The sequence below is a fragment of the Spea bombifrons genome, chromosome 10 (genome assembly GCF_027358695.1).
Source record: "Spea bombifrons isolate aSpeBom1 chromosome 10, aSpeBom1.2.pri, whole genome shotgun sequence".
NCBI lineage: Eukaryota > Metazoa > Chordata > Amphibia > Anura > Pelobatidae > Spea > Spea bombifrons.
The window spans coordinates 35,876,699-35,897,482 of NC_071096.1; the positions used below are offsets into that span (position 1 = coordinate 35,876,699).

At 41.7% G+C, this 20,784-nt stretch overlaps 1 protein-coding gene across 1 annotated transcript; it reads right to left on the bottom strand.

Moving 5' to 3' along the window:
* Positions 1–872: 872 nt before the first annotated feature.
* Positions 873–15,345, bottom strand: ZCCHC14 (zinc finger CCHC-type containing 14). Its single transcript, XM_053448285.1, has 14 exons — positions 14,960–15,345; positions 13,227–14,050; positions 12,366–12,489; positions 8,525–8,598; positions 7,300–7,371; positions 7,015–7,124; positions 6,546–6,640; positions 6,402–6,456; positions 5,886–6,138; positions 4,660–4,751; positions 3,884–4,011; positions 3,290–3,433; positions 1,800–3,197; positions 873–1,477 (listed from the first exon to the last, which is right to left on the bottom strand). Exons 2-14 carry the CDS (start codon positions 13,815–13,817, stop codon positions 1,422–1,424), a joined length of 3,192 nt encoding a protein of 1,063 aa, XP_053304260.1. The 5' UTR covers positions 13,818–14,050; positions 14,960–15,345; the 3' UTR covers positions 873–1,421.
* Between the last annotated feature and the right edge of the window lie 5,439 nt (positions 15,346–20,784).

The following is a 20,784-nucleotide window of genomic DNA, read 5'->3' on the forward strand; positions in this document are numbered from 1 at the left end:
AAAAGATGACCAACCATCACTTCTTCCGGCACTGAAAAAGCTACTTATTTTTTTTTTTTGAATATCTAATTTCCGCACCACGCCAATTTGAAGCAAGGGAGTTAAAACCATACAACGTTCAACCAACACAAATTGTGCTTTCCAGGACAACCTTAACGTGTACATTTCTTTGGTTACATGGAAGAAAAGGCCTAGAGTCCGACTTCTTTAGGTCCTGCGATGCGATCGAGGGTTTGGTGCTTATCCGCGTTGCTTACAGTGCCTGGGTCGGGTTATCTGGAGCCTACCGAAGCCTCCATAATACTTTTAAAAATGGTTCCTCAAGTATGTCGTATTTAAGTCCTAGAAAAATCAAACCGTGAATCCTGCCGATAACTATGAATTTGTTCTGAGAGCAAAAATATAAAAACCGTGAGCACACTGATGAAATAATACTGTTTCTTAGGGAACATTTCCGTAGAATAGAAGCGTTAGAATGATCACCTTGTAATGCAGTCATTTAAAGAGACAGCCTCCAGTTGTAGTTCTTGGGGGTGTAAAAAAAAAAAAAAAAAAAAAAAAAGCCCGGAGCCCTTTGGAGAGAAACTCAAACGCAGGAACTTTCCATGCTTGTGATAACGCTAGCAGCCTCTTCTCGTGTAGCCTTACCCCACAGAAACTCCATTCTGTATGTAAATCGAACCTGGAATATTCCCAATCTGTAATGTAGTTCCATTAAAAAAAGCAATAAAGTGCAAATATCCTCAAAGTTTAAGTACTAAAATGTATAGGTCCAGCGGAAAGTTCAAATTTGTAGTTTTTTTTTTTTTAGGTCACTCGAACCTATTGATATAAACTATATAAAAATTCTAAACAAATTTTTTTTTTTAAACTGTTAACGGTTTAAAGTAATTTTATATCCTGGGAACATCTGAGTTTCCAGGAAAAAAAAATAGATATACTTTCTTCCCTAGTGCAATCGTCAAAAAAGAAAAAAAAATACAAAAAAGAAATCCCAGTGATTACTTCCTGAAGAATTATTATTTTATGTAGCACAATATGCGTTCAACGCATTTCATTAAGCAAACGTTTCTCAGGACAGTTTCCCTCACTTGGAGGAGGTTTGAGACATTACTTTTGACATTGTACGATAGCTGCCCGTCACAAAATAAAAAATATCAATGTCAACTCTTCGTCTGGAAAATCTTCTCATCTCAGGTTTTACATTTAAAAAAAAAAGCGCAAAAGGCTGACTCAGCCCGGGTTCTTCACGAAACCTTTAAAAAATAAAATGATATTCTAGGAGAAGAATTTGGCAAGAAATACAGTCTCTGAAGATGTTTCACTCCAGTCTGGGTAAAAGTAAAGCACCTTTAGGCACGACGGACCTCATCAAAGCTACGAGTGAGGACGCATCACGCTTTTAACGCCAAGCGTAGGGTTCATTCCGCCGAGTCCAGGCCATCTGATGGAGGAGCAATCTTAAGACGGAAGGTACCTGAAGAAAGAACACGGGAAATGCACAATTAAAGACCCCTTTTGCCACAATAGATCATGGAGGTAATCATTAACATCCTTGTAAAACAGCCAGCAAGGAGCATATAATACAGTGGTTTTCTTATTGCCCTACGATATTATTACTACACTAATTTATAGAACCCAGACCATTGCTGGTCCTTGCAGAGTGTATTGAGAATCACTCATTACACATTATACAGACTAAGATTAAGTTCTCGTATTGTTTGGACAAGAAACCACTTGTTAACAGCGTGGAATTAGCCCAGAATATATATTTAGCACTCGGTTTAACGATCATTTACCTGGCTGATTAAAATCCATCGACGGCTGCTTACAGTCCTGAGCTCGGTGGCCGCTGGCCCCGCAGTTGTAACACGAAAGGTTTGCGTTCTTTTTGTGAGCTGTGCCGTTCATGGATCCCATCATTCCCTGAGGATGGTACACCCCTGCCGTGCCCGGGATAAAGTTCTGCATGGTGGGTAAGGCAAAGCTGGGCTGCCCCGAAAGCATGGAATCTGGATTCAGGCTATTGTTGTAGGGAGCGTGGACTACAGGGAAGGTAGCGCTGTTGCTGTATTGCTGGGTGTTGATGTAGCCATTATTGCACACAGGACTGAACGGCAGAAGGGGGAAAGGGAACATCGAGGGTGCCGAAAAGGGATGCTGGAAGTAATTGCCATAGTTGACAGCCATGCCAGCTGAGCCGCAGTTTCCGCTGCAGCCACAAGAGCTGCACACTGTGCAACCTGTTTGCTGCTGGGGCTGGTGAAAGTGATGGTGGGCAGGTGTCTGGCCGGCTACCTGGATATTTACTGAAGGTGTATTTCCGGCGCCACTATAATAACTGCTATCGGACACTGACGTTATTGCAGGGCTCGAGCTGGGGGCTGGGCAGCTTGAGATATTGGCCCCGCTGGCAAACACAGGCGAGGCATGGCTGCTTGAAGACGCTGTGCTATTTGCACAGAAGTTGCCTGGCATTTGGGTTACCGGCATGCCGCTCATAGCAGAAAAGGCAACTTTGGTATTGGCTGTATAAAGAACATTTCGGGGATTTAATATTGCAGGAGAGACACTGGAGCATGCAGCTTGGCCAACCACGGAAGCATCAGCAGAGGATACAAGAAGTTTCACTGGTGCGCGCGAAACATGGAAGACCGGAGCGGACGCCAGGGTGATGGGGGCACTGCTTTCCGCCATTAATGATGGCTGCTGGGTCTGCTTGATCATCCTTTCTCCGGAGGTTGAGTTTCCAACTTTGCCTCGGACACTAAAGCCAATAGTCTGCTGCATTGTGCTGCCATCAGGCATTATGGAAAGAACATGGCCCGGTTGCAACGGACCCGGTGAGGGTTTGACATCCACAATCATGTTCGCAAAACTCTTTTCTATTTTAATGCTGCCTCTGGGTCCAGATGAACCTTTGCTTCTTTCTTCTGAAGCCAGAAGAGAGTGTGAAGACGACTGGTGCAGCTTTAGCTCTGAGTTTCCCCTCTCTGATTTGTGGATTGTGTTCATAAGATGAATGGGGGTTCCTGAAATCATTGGAAGCGGCAGAGGGTGATGACCAGAAGGGCCGGATACTGTGTCATTCTGAACCGGCAAAACCTGAGCTGTCGGACGAATGGAATTTGAAGTGAAGTGATTGACCAATAAGACAGACTTCTCTTTCTCTCCACAGTCCAAAGGCCTTCCAAGACCTACATGATAAATAAATGATACAAGGGTTCACCGGGCTGTTTAGGATCACGCATCTGGTTATAAAAAACAATATCAATAAAAACGTCCTTACGTCTGTCCATTTCCTCCGAACTATCTGAGCTTTCCTCGCGCGTCTGGAGACCCATGGGGCTCGAGGGAGAACTGGAGTATTCTGAAGATGAACTGCCCTCTTGAGGCATCTGGTGAGTTGGTGGCTCTACATCCACAGACAGCTCTACACAGAAAAAACAATTGCAAGCGCTGGAGGAAAAAACAACTGGATGCTAATCAACAGTCAGGAGATACACCAGACCAGCTCCTTCGGTCCAGAACAGCATTTGGATTCCTTGTTTAGAGCTTCTATGACATGTAATACAAAGTTACGAGAGAGGGCATGAATTTCTGCTCTAACCTGATACGTTATTCCTTTTGCAGATCCACACAGTTCTAATTTAAACTTGCATGTTACGCTTGTTTTGTGGCACATTAAAATTGCATCTCCCACTATCCACTCTTACGTAGGTAGTTGAGAGATCCAGTGTCGCTGAAGTATATAACAATATAAACTGGACCGGTTTCAACATTTTCTTTAAAATAATTAATTTGTTGCAAAAAAACTAAATTGGAGCATGCCAGATGCCACTACATTACATTGAATCCTAATCATGTCATGCAAATATGTTACCTGTGGAGTGGCTACAAAGAACATTCTGCACAGGCCCCACGTGGCTAGTAGGGGGAACCCTCGCCACCCCGCTGCTGTTAAAAGTAGTACACGGGGCTGGATTGAGGCACCGCTTCTCAGACTTCTCCCTGATGCACACAAAACAAGGAAAATTAAATAAGGAAATATATTACACAAAAAAAATAAACTTTAGGAACTTTTTTAAGCTAAACGATTGTAGAGCGGGAGAATAGCGACACAACGCTCCTCCCACAGATCCATTACAAAAGCTCCTGATCACTACCTTATTCTGGAACCACAATAAACACAAATTCTAGGCAAAACAAAGTGCAGGATGAGGCGGCTTTCAGAGAAATCAGGATATGATGTCATGTTGTAAGACTGAAAAGAGCCTGACTCAGTGAAAGCATGGGTGGGTAACGAGCCTCTAAAAATAGCCGTGCTCTATAAACACAAGGCCATCCTTATGCCCGACACTGCCAAAAGACCGCAACTCGCCTAGCGGGGCTCGGCTGACATAAAAAGGTCACATTTGGTGAAATTAAGCATGTCCAAACGCATACATATTAACCATTACGGTACAAAAAACACTAGTCTCACTATGCCTTTTCTGTTAATCACAGTTATAAAGCACCAAACAAACATTTTAAACGGCCATCCTATTCTAATTAGCCAGTTATTTTTTTTCCTTGGAATCGTATGCAGCAAATTAAAGGTTAATGTTTTTTATTTTTTTATTATGAGTCACAAAACCAGTAGTAAATGATCGCATTTACTTCTCTAACTCCAGCTGTGTTTTCAGCTTCTTCTTTGCTCCCATGGTTAGCGATTCAAATTTATTCAAATCTTCCTCAGTGAGACTCAAAAACTAGAAAGGGAAGAAAACAAACACACCGTATAACAGCAAAAATACACAATAATAAAGAAAAATACATGAACATTTTTTCACATTTTAACATACTAAAAGGGAGATAAGTCCTTCCAGTGGGAGGCGGTATCCGTCTAAATGATGGACTACTTCAAGTGAAAGTTCTAAACAACTTTCCATTATCTAATTTCTAAAATTACGCAAGAAAAAGAAGGGAAATCCCTACAGTTTCCACAAGGGAGCAGTAACATAATTACATCTCCTTTATCCAAAGACTGTTACACAGAACCGAAAGACATCGGAATATGACCACGAGTTCTGAGCTGTATATATATATATATATATATATATATATATATATATATATATATATATATATATATATATATATATATATATATATATATATATATATATATATATATATATATATATATATATATATATATATATATATATATATATATATATATATATATATATATACACACACACACACACACACACACACATATATATACACACATATACTCAGTAACTTTGGTTAGTTACCAAAAAGAAAAGAAAAAAAAAAAAAAAGAGAAAAACAATTCCATGTTGAAACAGTAATATGTTTTTATGAAAAGAGGCATTTATGAACACTGCTCGCTTGCTTTGTGTATTGGATGTTCACAGAGGAAAGACTCTTCCAAGTCAGTTTTTATGTGATGGATAGTGATCTCCATCTTTCATGGACTCCAATGCACAGTTTTGCATGCAAATGCATCAGTATGCAACAGAAACAATCTCCAATAAATATATATATATATTACAACGAAAAGCTTTTGATTGAGTTGAGGTTATAATATAAATAAAGCAGGATACTATAATCATGGTGCCCATATTTAACATTCATAGGAGGTAATTCCATCCCAAAATACCAGCCAGCTACTGAATATGTTGCATTCATCCGCACTGCATGTTTTAACAAAAAAATCCTTTAACATATTGGAAAAGTCAACATAATCTAAATCTATAGACTAAATATCTCACCAAAACCTCTCTAAACTGTAACTCGGCTACTTGTGGAAATCCTGAATCCACAGAAAGTGTCCTGCAGAGCCACAAACATGCGCGGGAGGCCTCGCTCCTTACTTTTTTCATGGAAAGTTGACTGAAGACGGCATAGTATTTGTGAAGACGCAATTTCCTGAGCCACTCCAGGATTTCCTGTTGTTCTTGAGTTTGCGGACTTGGCACGTTGGGAGTGGATTCAGTAGGGGGGCGATACACTACCGTAGCGGAGCTCGAGCTTCCAGAATGTGAACAGGGGGACAGGGTCACGGAGCTGTGGTGCGATGCGCTGCTGCACTGGGAAGACTGGATACTGGCGACACCACATATTGGTCTGAAAAGAACACGAAGAGAACAAGAAGAGAACAAGAAATGCAATTAAGTTACGCACAAGGCCAAAACCAAGCGCCTGCCCTGGATGCAACTAGGTAAACATACGTTTCACATCATTCAGGCATATTTATCATCGCTGGAGGGGAAATTAAAAGTCTACCGATAGGTATAAATCAGCACACGAGCGCTTGCTTGCTCTCTTACACAAAGCACTTATAGGAACTTTCACCCATATTATAAGTGTTATAGAGAATGATGACTTACCGTACGGATGGGCCCACTGGATTGCTGACTTTAAGATGGGAAGTACTGTTAGGATCTTTATTTGGGAGAAGAAATATGTATACATTAAGAATACACAGCATCGCATTGTTAACAGAACAGAAATTAAAAGGTTTGTGGACTCACTTAAGCTCTGGTGTTGTTGGGGGCTGGGTGAATTACTAAAAAATTTCTTGATCAGGTCGCTTTTCAGCACATGGGAAGGCAAAGATACCAAATACCTGTAGAAATAAAAATATATTTATATTAAAAGGGCAAAACGTTGCAAAATATATGAAAACAATGTTTAGAAGCTTAATAAATTAATTTTCCGCTTAAATGTTACGTGTTTTATTAACTAGCCAATCCTTTTTACAGCACCTTTTGCAGATGAAAGTCCAAGAAGTTTTTAGATTAAGGGAATAAATTGTAAAATATCAAATACACTTTTAAATCAAAACAAGAGATGTAACCAGAGCCCCGCAGTCTACAGTCATTCATAAAATACCATAGGAAGGCAGTTTGGGCACGGACAGCTGAATACAGGGCCTGTACACACACACCAACGGAAGCCGGCTATATTTTTAGCTTTTATTTCATACAGGGAAGTGCGTACCGAAGATCGAACTCAAGGTCTGCGTGATTCCGATCCATGGAATAGGAGTCCATCCTAATGCCATAAGGAATGCATTTCTCCAGGTTCTCTTCTGGGAACACATGGGAAAGCTAAAAGACATGCATCGGATAATTAAAATCAAGATCAGTAGCCCCCCACCGCCCAAAATGCAAAGCAATTCACGAGGCTATTTGTAAGAACCTCGCCCTGGCTGTAACAGCATTTCTACAAAGAAAAGTGTTTCCAATTCTCAATACGCGGCTCTTTTAAGGGTTCTTTTCTTACCTTAGAAATGAGTTCCAGGATTTCTGTAGTGGATTTGGTTACCAACGATACAGAGGAATCAGACCACAAAACCTATAATAATAAATAAAAAATGTTTTTTTTAAAAAAGGATATAGTTTGCAACTTTTTCACAATCTCTGAATATTAGCTGCGGATAATACCTGAGATACCAAGATCCCAGAATGAAACCTTTGGGGGAGTGCTCGCGTTACTTTCTTTAATACTAGAACAATTTTTGGGTGAAATAAAAATAAAGAAAAACATGCAGATTCCATTTCAGGCACTTTCCTGACTGACGATGAACAGCTACCTAATGGCTACGCTGCATCCCAAAACTCAATTACTGGGCTGTCTACATATTGCATCAATAATAAAGTGAGATAAATGGGATCGCTGCGAAAAGTACAAAGGTCTCATTAAATGTAAAACAATACATGCGAGTGTTCATCGTGCTATAACGATTCTCCCGGCAAGCACTGCTGATGGCCCTTATAAAGCTCCTGTAATGCTGCCGCATCAGAGTGGGAAGCGGTGCTGTCAGCACGAGTGCAGTGACATCATCATATTCCAACTGTCTGTCACGCTGACAACCAGACTTCACTTACATCCACCGATTATTAGCAATGCTCTATTGTGGTCATGATTGGCGCAGCTACTTTTTTTATACTTATTGTACAGAAAAAAAAACTGTACACGTTTGGACCAGAGACATGGTGAATAGCTGAGCCTCTCCCCACGTGCTACAGAATGGGAGCGATGGTTGTAATATGCTCTATGCTTTCAGTCGTTTTGGTGAAAGAAACCGCATCCTCTCTGTAACGTGGCACTCCGTGGTTTAACGCGTTTACGAAACCATATTAAAAGACCGTGGTGCAGACACCAGCGCCGCTACGTCGTATAGCTGGGATCTGCTGTGGAGAGAAGCCAATGCTGGCTGGCCCATGTCCAGCATATAAATGTAATCTCTCCCTTTCTGTGCTAGGCCGTAAAACTGAAGGACCGGGTCAAACTCTACAAGCAAGTTGTTAAAGGGCACGCATTAACCCTTTAAACACCATTTTTCATCTTTATCCTCATCTATTAAAGTGCGGTCTTCTTGTTCATAGCTCCCAATGCTGTCCTTTCTACTACATGATGCGATCTGCCACGGAAGCAGACAACACGCCGGCAGCGCCGAGCATTTACTATCACAACCCCACCATCTACTATAGACAAACGTACACACCTCAAAACAGCAGTCTGAATTCTTCTCCTTCTTCTTGTGCGGTAATACTTTCACTTCGATTTTCTCAACATTCACTGCAAAGCCAAGACAACGGTTACTTAATCGGATGATGATTATACAACATTTATACACGTAAACCAGCACACTGTCCTGCGGTTTTTTCCTATAGTATCATCAAGCTTGAGAAAACAAAAGTAGATTTATGAAAACCTCTAAAACCTCGTCTAGAGATAACGGAATTATTTATCTGGGCAGTCCAGGGGAGATCCTAGATGCTGCAGCTTCAGTACAGGCACCTGCTGAAGGATACAGCACTGCTTATAGCCCAGATAGCAATTCTTGGGGGCCGTTTAGTTAATTATGCATTAAGGACTACGGCTCTTTTTATGTTTCTCCCGCAGTTTAAGAATAGAATTTATACTCTTCTAAGAGAAGCTTCATGATCTATCTGGTGCTCATACAGGATTATTCTGCTTAGTGTTTACATCTGGCCAGCGCGGAGATCTGTCTTGAATTAAAAAGTCATTTCCCAAGCTCCTCGAGGCCTGTGATTTCAATATTCCAAGGAAGGGCTGTTAACCCCTCTCATGCCAAAGCAGTAAACGTCTTTCTAATTTGCTTAAGTGATAAGAGCCAAGTTCCCACACCTCCAGCCTAAGGTAATATTCGATGATATCACCCGCTCAGAGTCTATGGGCTCTACTGAGCTTTTCCTCACCATTCTCATAATGATCATTTCATTTGGCGCAGAGGTGCTAAAAGGACATGTAAAGGACGCCATATACTTAAAAAAGTATAAACAGGCTAAACAGGAAAAAAAATAACCAATTAGATATTCCAGGAGCCTGCAAGAAATGACAAAAGGGTTCTATTACCTTGCATAAGAAGCAACGATTGCATTTAAAAGTTTCCATGCATCTAAATCATTTAGATACATTTCCCACAGAACCTTAAGGATTAAAAAACAGCAATGTCACGAATGAAGTTAACTTAATCGCAAAGAAGCACATGAACTTAATCGCAAAGAAGCACATGCGCAAAAGCCACCCCGCAGAGTATACACAACTGGGAAAAAGCTCGACGTCCGCTACGGCTGATCAAAGAGAACCTCGCTGCGGCTTCACATCGTTTCCATGAACTGGAGTACAACTGCGAAAAAACCCCACGTCTCTACCAAGTACAGTCATGATTCATACATTTACTGGAGAAAGAGGGGAGGACGATGTGAAAAGCAGATGTTATTATTCAGCTGTTTGAGGCCCTCGAGAACATGTGACCATTTCGTATGCACCGTCTAGGTCTGGAGACTTGATGTTCCAACGGGGAAATGAGGGATAAACCTACAAACCTTTATCAAGTCGTTTAATGATGAGGATTTGGATTTTAGCCAATGATAGCTAAAAGGTCATTTTTTTTTTTTTTTTTTGCAATTCATTAGGCACCCTGAGTAATTTAAGCAGTGCCACGCTCACTCACACACTAACACTCTATGCATAAAAGAGGAGTGAGCCCAGCTTGCCATGGCACCGCACCAGCTATCAGGCCACCTGAGAGAAATGCCCATGCTGATTGTGCCACAGCCACAGAGATAGGACAATCCCATTACCTGAGCGGGGAGCCCACAGGCGCCTATATCTGCAGCAGTTACATATGTAGGCAATGGGCCTAACCAACATCACATAACACAGATGTGAAATTGGTTAGGGGGGATCTATAAAACATTACTGTTCAATCCAAAGGAACGATGAATGAAAAAGACTAACGTGAAAGAGCAAACAAATGTTTAAAGCTTTAACTCACTTGGTCACATCATCCATTAATGGATTCTGGTGAATAACAGAAATCTGAGCTCCCAGTGGACCCCAAAGCGAATAGAGTATTAGGGCAGCTTGGCCAGCAGGTAACCGCTGCTGACGGTCCAATGATGGGGACTTTTTACCCTCCACATTGTCAACAGAGATGGAACCCAAGTATCATATAGTAACATACCATCCATGGCAGGGTATACAGTGCATTTAATAACAGACACTACTCTATTTAATGCTTCATGATGTAGCAGTATTTCAAATAACCATTCTTCATTTAAGATGTATTCTTAAGGAACAAAGGACGCTTTGTAAGCCATGTGTGTATAAAGGACCACTGCAATGGGGATTAATATTAAAAAATGTTTACGACACAGGGAGCGCTTACAAAAATACCATGTGCTGTGTCTCCATTCTTCGTTTCCTGTTTATGTTACAGTTATACTGTATTCCCCGGTCAGTAAAAACAAAGCTGTAATTCCACAAACGCGCATTCAGCTTAATCGGGGACAAATAACTGAAACTCATCAAAAGGAAGCCACATTTAAAACATAGAAAAATAAGCATTTTCCACCAGACGTCGGAGCGCATTCTGGCACTTTGCTCCATTACCTTGTATAGTAAAATGAAGAAGTGTCCCTGCTTTAAAAGATCAATCTTAAAGAAACCAAACAATTGTATGGATTTACATTAAGCAAAGACACTGAAGGTGTTAAATGAAGTGATGTAATGACGAGTGTGTGTGTGTATGTACATATATATGTGTGTATGTATATATATATATATGCAGTTCTGGTAGCTCAGTTTTAACCCAGGTGTTCTGTTCCAATTCTAGGAGCTGGCAGAATATCGGAGCGCTTGTATGCTTATCTTAAAACATTTTTCTTTACCCGTACTTTAAAGACGGTGTTATTATAGTTTGTGCCAAAGGACAAACTGCTTCAAGGTGAACATTTCCAGGACTTTGCATTCCTGAGTATACACAACACCACCTGTACTGAACCAAAACGCTGTTGGAACATGTCAGGTTCACATGCGTCGTGCGTAATAATAACACAAGGCAGAGCTTAGTATTCCCTTTTCAGCAGCCGAGCTACACATCTTTTTTAATTTCTGGAAAATCAAGGTTCAAATTAATTCTTTTAACAAGATAAGACCTTGTTAGCTTTACTCAGCAGGTACGGCCATTATACATACATTCGTGAAATGTGCAGCCAAAACTTCATTTAGTTTATAAACGATGCTGCCGGAAATCACACATAACTATACATTTTTAAACATATAAAGAAACGTTCACAATTACTATGAAAATACCCCCCAAGGCCTAAGAGTCCATGCTACAATGCCGCATCTTTTGCCGTTATGTTATAAAGGTGATTCATAGTCTTATCCTACATTAATTATTTGCTTGTTACAGTGATATGAAACATTTATAAATAAACAGAAGGCTTTATAAATATTTTTGTTGTATTTTCGGCCTAAAAGGCTAAGCAGAGAAAATAATTGCATTCCGAATACTGCTCGTTAGCAAATTACATACATTTTATTTATTTTTTTCTGCATAAAAGCTGTTTGCCGAGCTTTTACACTCTGAGGCACTCACGGGGTGTCCATGCAGCCGGTATAAAAGAGCAGAGGATACGCGCAGCAGCTGCTGGTACAGCATGCCTTGGCTTGAAGATTTTATCTGATGAGAACACACCAGAGTCCAGATCAGATAACTGAACTCCTAATGCCGTGTAATCCCAACGGCCGCGCAAGAGCAAGGAATTCACAGCTCCGTACAGTGAATAAAGAAAATAAACGCTCAATAGCATGTCTGTTAATCTGACGTGTGAGCAACACCCGGTAAAAACCGCTCATATAATAATATACTGATAACAGGAAGATAACAGGCGCATACAAACACTTTCTTCTTTGCATATAGAAAACAAGTCCTCGAGCATTCTAAACGGCAATTTATGTAACGCTGATCATTTAAGGGGCTGTATTTGTGGGTACGACGCGGGATTAGTAACGATATAACGCACGCTCACCTTTGGAGTGCTTTCCGGAAGGCCGCTTAGGTAACGATTCTTCTGTGGAATGTGCTGATGTGTGTAGTGCATTCGCTAAACTGTTCCCCACGCTGGCAGTGGGATTCTCCACCCTTACAGTACCCTGTGGCAAACAAAGGCAAAACGGTTAATTCCTTACAAACATGAGTGACGTTAGACATTGTCAGATCTACAGTAACTAGATGGTAAATCAGCCAAGAAAGCACACTCCGAGTACCTGCATGAGTTGTGTGGTCTGCTTGGCAGTTTAGTTGGCTGAGCCCAACTGCCAAAATGAATTGAATGCCCTGCTGTGTGTGTCATGTGGGCAGCACAGCCATGCTCCAAATATTGCCCATCGTAACATGTACTTTGACCTTATGGAGTTTGACACAGGTTAATATTTCCCTGCCACAGTAATAGGAACACATACTGTGGGCCAAATCAACAAGAAAAAGTAAATATTGTAAGTTTAAGCACAAAATAATGTTCCATAACATGAAAAAAAAACACGACATTTAAAATCTAGATTCCCGTATCGGCTAACATCTACACCCTAAATAAACGAAGCGCGATCTGACATCACCATAGGTTTTATAAACAAACCATCCTTAGCCTCGGGTAAGTATTATGTAAAGAAGGACCGACCTTCTGCAGCTTGCCTATTGTAGAAAAGAGCAAAACAGCTAAGAAAGTGCTGGTAAACTATACGCAGATTAATTCATCCTATGATGTCATGGACAACGCTCAGGTCATACAAGGTTCTGTAAGACGGTTGTCACATCTTTAAGCTATACGAGTAAAAGAGCCAAGATTTAGATTTTTTGAAAGAATGACATAGGTCTAGCGCTGGCAGCTTACTTTAGTGCAGCCGGCAGTCACCTTGCTGCTGGTAACCGTGGTAGTGGTGGCCGTCGATACGCTGGCTGTGCTGGTATGGGTTGCCCCAGCGGCGCTGTGCCTGCCCTGGATGTGAGCGAGCTCTTTCCGCAGCAGCTGCTTCTGGTGGAAGCTGAAGGCTGGGTGGTTGGTGGCCATGGTGAAGAGCAGCAGAAACTCATCTCCAGTGCGGCCGTCATTGAGTTGAAGTCCATAATTGTTGATGATGGAGTCAATGTGAGTAAGGGTGCGACACAGGACACCCGCAGCCTCCCGATTGTCAGAGGCCAGGAGCGCCAGCGATACCAGGAGCTTACTCCGCACCATCTCATCTGTCAGGTTGGTGAGACTGGCAAGGTCAGCGGGGTTGTTGGCCTTGATCTCAGAATCCCGCAGAGAGTGATAGTCTTTCCGGGCCAGGTCTTCCAGACAAGAGCCAAGGAAGCGCAACTCCAGTGGGATACACAGGTCCAAAAGGCCACACAGGAACTCAATCCTCTGGGAGGAAGTGAGCTCAGAGAACCATCGGTACACACTGTCCCTTTGCAGGGGACAGCGCTGCTTCTCCACCATTGCGGCACCCTACAAGGGGATCCTCGTGAGCTGGTTTCTGGTCACTGAGATGAAGAGGACACTGCCTCCCGTCCTGGGTCTTCCCACCAATTCCTCCCTCCGGGCCCACTAGACCGGGCTCTCAGCAAGGCCCAGTGGTAGCGGCAGTCCGGGGACACATGCCTCCTGTCACGGCCATCTGGCCCCCTGCATGTTGGGTTCACTTGGGGATATGCAGCATATGACACGGAAACCTGGGGAAACAGATAAGTGACTAAACAACAAGCTGCGCCCCAGTAACTATATGCTGAGCCTATCACCCCCTAACCACTCTGCGATAATAATATAACCCACATGACGGTATCCACTGTGTCAATATATGTATATATAAAAGTACAATACCAGGTCTATATGAAATGTCTCACACAACGTACACTATGAGGGCTATAAGCCATGTATAGAAAAAAAGTAATTATTGTGTACAGTACAGTATAATGTACAGTAAAAAAAGGCTATATATGTACAGTATAATGTACAGTAAAGAGCTGTACTGTGTACAGCAGGTAGGCTATATAACAGGGCAGTAGAGGGGTGTGTGTGCCCCCTGACAGGGCAGCAGAGGGGTGTGTGTGTGCCCCCTGACAGGGCAGCAGAGGTGTGTGTGCACCCTAACAGGGCAGTAGAGGCGTGTGCCCCCTGACAGGGCAGTAGAGGTGTGTGCCCCCTGACAGGGCAGTAGAGGTGTGTGCCCCCTGACAGGGCAGTAGAGGTGTGTGCCCCCTGACAGGGCAGTAGAGGTGTGTGTCCCCTGACAGGGCAGTAGAGGTGTGTGTCCCCTGACAGGGCACTAGAGGGTGTGTGTGTACCCTGACAGGGCACTAGAGGTGTGTGTGCCCTCTGGCAGGGCAGTAGAGGTGTGTGTGTGCCCTCTGGCAGGACAGTAGAGGTGTGTATGTGCACCCTGGCAGGACAGTAGAGGTGTGTATGTGCACCCTGGCAGGACAGTAGAGGTGTGTATGTGCACCCTGGCAGGACAGTAGAGGTGTGTGTGCCCCCTGGCAGGGCAGTTTAGGGGTGCATTAAACGCTATATGTACCGTTACGGCCTATCTGAAAGCTGGGCCCAGGTCCCTCTCACTCACTGTCACAAAAACAACAACAAACCCCGAGTATAGGATGACCCGCAGGCGCTGAGGCCTCTCCACAAGCTGTCCGCTGCCGCTCCGTACTGCTCCGGGTTACGCGAACCCCGTTTCTCCGCTTCGGTTATTATTTTTCGTGGATTCAAAACCGTTAAAAGTAAACGGCTGGCGCCCCCCAAAACTGACACGACGTCCCACCCGCTGCCTTCTACACCGCAAAATGCGGTTGGCTGCCAAGAAACTTGGCCCCGCCTTCATTGTTAAAGAGACGTATGTGGTTGGTGGAAACGGCTTGTCAGTCACAACTCCAAGGGCTCAAGGCACGAAGGTAGAAGCGGTGTCGTGGATGGCCAAGGCCAGCTGTCAATCACCAAGCAAGTGATGATCCGCCCAATGGCCTTGGTAACGTCCACCCTCTTGCCTACTGTGGTTGTTGTAACTGTTAATTGGTAGACATCGATGCCATTCAAGAAAAAAAAGGCGGGACTAATGAGAGATTAAACCATTACAAGTACAGGGGTGTGAAATAGTGTTTAATTAGTTGTTTTTTTTTGTAGGGGTGGTATTACCATAATAATCTCTTCTGACATTTATACTATTTTAAATCTACACAAACCCACCACTCCATAAATAATTATGTATTAAAAAGAAAAAAAAACACTTTCAGCCACCACATAGACTATTCCATGGCCTACAGTAACAAGAAAAATATGTAGTGGCAATATGTGGTTTTAACCTTTTATTGACAGGATTGTTACAATATTTATAGTCTGAGTAAAAATCATATGTAAAACCATTAAATATGATTACAACCCAATAATGCGAATAATAATAAAAAATATTATGAGGGTCTTTACAGCCCACTTGTTGGAGGCCAAACGCCTCAGACAGCGACGGGTTTCACTCAATCCCATGGAGAGACTCTTTAATTAAATCAGATAGAATTAAACGTATGTCTTGGACCTATAGAGGGGACGGGTTCAAAGGTCAAACCCTAAAACTGGAGTGCTGGCCGATAGGATGTTGCAGAAGTTGAGGTGGGAAATACTTAGGGAGAGATTAAGGAGATGATAGGCAGATCTGAGTGTCGTCGGCATATGGCATTGCCATATTATTTTACAAATCTAATCTGAAATTAGAGTCGTTCTTATATTACGTACTTAACTCTGAAATTTAGGTTTGTTCCTCTCCTCGCATCGTCACAGATGTGAAAAGAACGGAGCTTCTGATTAACAGCTAGTACCGAAAGGCGTGATATGTGCGCCAGAAATAGATTATCCGCTATCACGGATTACTCCTCCACGCTGGCTCCCCCTGCTTCCACAGGCATATTAGGATTATATAATATATTTTTATTATATATATATATATATATATATATATATATATATATATATACACCGGTATGTAAAACTGAGAAAGAAAGCTCCATAGAATTTAAAGGAATAGAATTTATAGCAGGTTTTATATAATTCCATTTATTTTGGGGTATTTTCAGGCTATTTCCATGTTATTTTTAACGTTCCGCTCCAGTATAATATTTCTATCAGTGTATATAAACTTTCAACAAGGTCTATTTGAAAACAAATCTATTAAAGCAATAACAAATAAACAATCATTTGTTTCATTTCAGAAGCAATTCTTTTTTTTTTTTATGTAATTGAAACTGAATTACACCCAAAGACCCCGTGGGATCTGGGAACAGGTAGTGAGGAACGCTGCCAGTCAACAAAAGGCATCTCTGGTCACACTATGCGTATCAATTATAAAGACGCTTTTGGCAAAGTTCCAAAGTGGGGGCATTTTTATGATCACCAACAGGCACGTGGGCTGAGAATCATTATAGAATGTCACTTGATTTAGTGAATAAGCCACTTTCCTGACATGCGTAACATTGCCCACTTGGTGTCTCACTAGCTCTGTATTAGATGATACTGTACCGAGGTTCAGACCCCACCCGGGGCATTAGCTGCCAACAGATCTACCCTGTAACACAATCGCTTGCATTCTTCACGTGGTTACATTAGATATATCGTATTTTATTGTCTCTATGAGCCGAGATCCAGGCTTTAGCGTCTCATCACGTTTATGTGGGATGGACCAGATAAAACCCATTAACACACTGGGATGGCAACACTGATTTCCCTAATAGTCAGGGCTTTATACGTGGGGGTTTTTTTCCCATCCCGCTTCATACTGCAGGCTTTTTAAACATGCGGATTGCATTGCTATGGGAATTCTGCGAAAAGGATGTCTCAATGGTCAAGACACAGCAACCTTCTAAAACTGCCCTAAAGATCAATACACTCATTAAAAAAAAACTACGACTCAAGGCAGTTTCAGATGGTTTTCAGTCGAGCTTTTCATATAAAGACCCCGACGTAGATATAATTAGGTGGGGGGTGGGCGCTTTAAAGGCCACCGTCTTCTTACAGGAGCCGCTAATGACACATTGGATATCGGCGACTGATCAATAAAGGCTGCTGTAATGCTCGTATTAATGGTGACAGCCACTGGCAAGTCTATCGGAAACTATATTTCCTTCCAGCAAGGGCACAAAACCCATCCATGGTAGAAATACCCCCAAAAAAGTGACCAGTTAATCCATCCTTATTGGGGCTTTAACCCCTTAAGGACAATGGGTTGTCCTTAAACCGATTAAAAACAATGCATTGTGAGCCCGTACATGTACGGATGTACGAATCCAATTCTAACCGCAACACAATTACCATTAACAGAATACACAACTGTCATCTCTTTGCACAGCTGAGTAAGGCAAGCTGCTCTAGTATTTGCAGGCCAGCAAAGGCACGTCTCAAACATTACTTGCCGGGATGTGGATCTCCTGATTTCTTTTGCTAGTCGCTTGGAGAACTCCTTAGACCCTTAACCCTAACAGGCTCATGTATGACCCCCTCCGACCTCTTTCCACCGGTGTGCCGATGGCTTGGAGACACAAAAATCTTTTAGATCAAGAGCAATTTGGCTAGCAGAATGTATAGATCAAAAAACCTTTGGGGGACAGAGTAAAGGAAACCTTACGTCTTACAAGATCGCTTATTGATTTGCATTCTGTAACGCAAGAAAATAGAGAATAAGATGACAGCTGAAGCCATTCCTACGACGCAGTGATAAATTAAATCAGTAATTTCGGTACAAAGAAGAACAGTTGGAGTTATTGGCAGAAACCGACACTTTTAGGATGGCATTTCTCCAAATTCAGGAACGCGCAATCTGTTTAAAAAGGTGCAGTTATTTTGAGAGAATTATTTTAAACCTTCCTCTGATCTAAAGGCCTGTAACAGGCTGTGAAGCCACGCTTCCAATAACCTCAGCAAACCCAAACTTTCAAATCCGCGTCGGGAACCTAAAATCTTTATGACTCAGTGCCACCCGGCGACCTGCCGTCACCCGCAAATATCCCGACGTATACACTGTAATAGTCTGGAGAATGGAAGCTACACCCTTATCTTATTCTGTGCCGCTCTCAGATTGGATATTACTCAACTATTTGAGATTAATCCTATTCTAGTAAAAGACTCTCCAACGAGCCCATATATGATAACAATGCAAAGCATGTAACGCGGAAAGAGTTAAAGAAAGGGATTAGAAAGCAGACGCATGACAGAATTCTGGGCTAAATGTATAGATCAAGTGGAAAAAAGGTTCTAGAGTTTGCTGGCTAGTTTTTTCTAATGATGTGAGAATTATTCAGTATTTATGCATGTATATATATATATATATATATATATATATATGTATGTATTGCAATATAAAATAATACCTTTTTTATTGGACTAACATTCCATTTTAAGGACACACTTTCTATAGTATAAACTTCCCTTTGTCAAGTAAAAAGCAATACTATATCTGTCTATCTATCTATCTATCTATCTATCTATCTATCTATCTATCTATCTATCTATCTATCTATCTATCTAGTGCATATATATATATATATATTTATGTATATACATATATGTATATATCTATATATATATACACATATATATATATACCATATATATATAGATATATATATATAATATAATTTTATATTATTTTATATATATATATATATCTTTATATAAACAAATTTTAGTTCTCACCTAGGTTCTTGGATATGTGTATTATTATTATTTGATATATGTAAGATACATTGTAAATAAGAGCTATGGGCAACAAAAGAGCATATGGACCAAGCATTGCGCATACCTGGCATACCCCTATATAAATGATCCCTGCTGCCGTGCAAGGTTGGCGTCTGGTGCTTCTATTTCCAAAGCCCTTGCGGCATCTTGGCTTATCCAGCCTGGCCCATTCCTCCATATAGTTACTGACGGGCAGTAAAGCCTAATTTGCTGGCTTCTGGCTGCAGATTTAATAGGAAGTCCCATGTTCGGTATAGATTTAATTAAGGGAGTGTCTGAACTCCACGGCGGAGAAGAACCTAATGGCTTCGCTCTGCAGAACACGGAGATATGGAGGAAACAGCAGGAAATTGCACTTGTGTAGACAGACACTAATGAGATAATCCAATCTGCTGTTTTATTACCACTGTCAACATTTCAGCCCCATGTTGGAGGGGGCAAAAAAAAAATGTAACAGATAATAAAATAATGATTATAAATGTGTCGGAGGTGAGTGCGTTTATCAGTGATGGGGGGTTGGTATTAGACAGATTGATTGCTAATCTACGTGAATTATTTATGGACCGCCACGCATTTCTACGATTATACTATCTGCGGAGCAGCAGCGCTATGCATAGGTACAATATTAACGCCTTCTCTGCCGCTGAAGGGTCTAAGTAACCAAGACAGGTGTTGGGATCAGAATAAGCGCATCGCCACCCGCCTTGTAATTATATTTATATCGCGCCTGCAGATTCTGTAGAGCTTTTACAATAAGGGGCAGTAAAAATATTTTGTATTTTGGTAAATTGACAATAACACGCATTAAAGACATGTTGGTACTGAAGAGGATCCTGATCCTGAGAGCTTACAATCTATTGGGATGTGAGCCCTAATTTTGTATTTTGCTTTAAAAACACTACTGGACTTTAATCAGCTGCCCCTCAGTCTGTATATATATACATATAATACATGAGATTCAGTTTTTCAAGACTTTAATGTCCTAAAACAATCTAGACAAACATAGATTTACCGTCTTCTGTAGTTTCTCTGCAAAGTCCCCCTTTTTTCATCCAGCAGGGGTTGGGGGTTGCCACTTTAAGGCCAGCAGCCGCCTGATGGAATACGTGCAGCTTGGCGGCTGGATATGCACAGCCCATGATGCATTTCTTATGCAGCCATGCAGATCGGGTTAGCGTGCGGCGCTGTTGGCCAACGCTCCATCGGGCATTTGCCAAGTGTGCCAGATGGCCGGTCCAAGCCTGGTACACACCCAAAGAGCATGTGTGACCAGGCCTCTTGTCCTACGGGCCAGTTACATATCAGCCCCAAAGCCTGCTTCTGTTACCCCAATGATGTCCTGCCACAAAATCTTGGACATGAGCGAATCTTCTAGATGCTGCTTCTCCCCTTTTAACGTCATTCGTGGCCAAAACTCAATCAATTTCATTTAAATGAATTCAAAATTAACATCCTGACCAGATGCCTGCATCTGCAAGAGCACTAATCATTGTTATCCTAATTTAACATTTACTTAGAAGTATCTTTACTTATTTAAAGGTGTTTTATTTATAAAGCAAGTTCTTTCCGGTTTATATTCCAAGTCACAGAATTGTTGCTGTAGTTTCAAAATATGCATTCATTTTCTTTGCTTATTTAGGTTTTATTCTGAAAAGCTTTTGTTTCTTTTTTTTGTCAAGTGAATTTAATAAAACAT

Coding starts and splice junctions, on each gene's coding strand:
- ZCCHC14 (XM_053448285.1), bottom strand. CDS start 13,817: ATGGTGGAGAAGCAGCGCTGTCCCCTGCAAAGGGACAGTGTGTACCGA. Junction 6,457..6,545: donor CCAACAACACCAGAGCTTAA/GTGAGTCCACAA, acceptor TCCCAAATAAAG/ATCCTAACAGTACTTCCCAT. Junction 4,752..5,885: donor GTCAACTTTCCATGAAAAAA/GTAAGGAGCGAG, acceptor TTCCCTTTCTAG/TTTTTGAGTCTCACTGAGGA.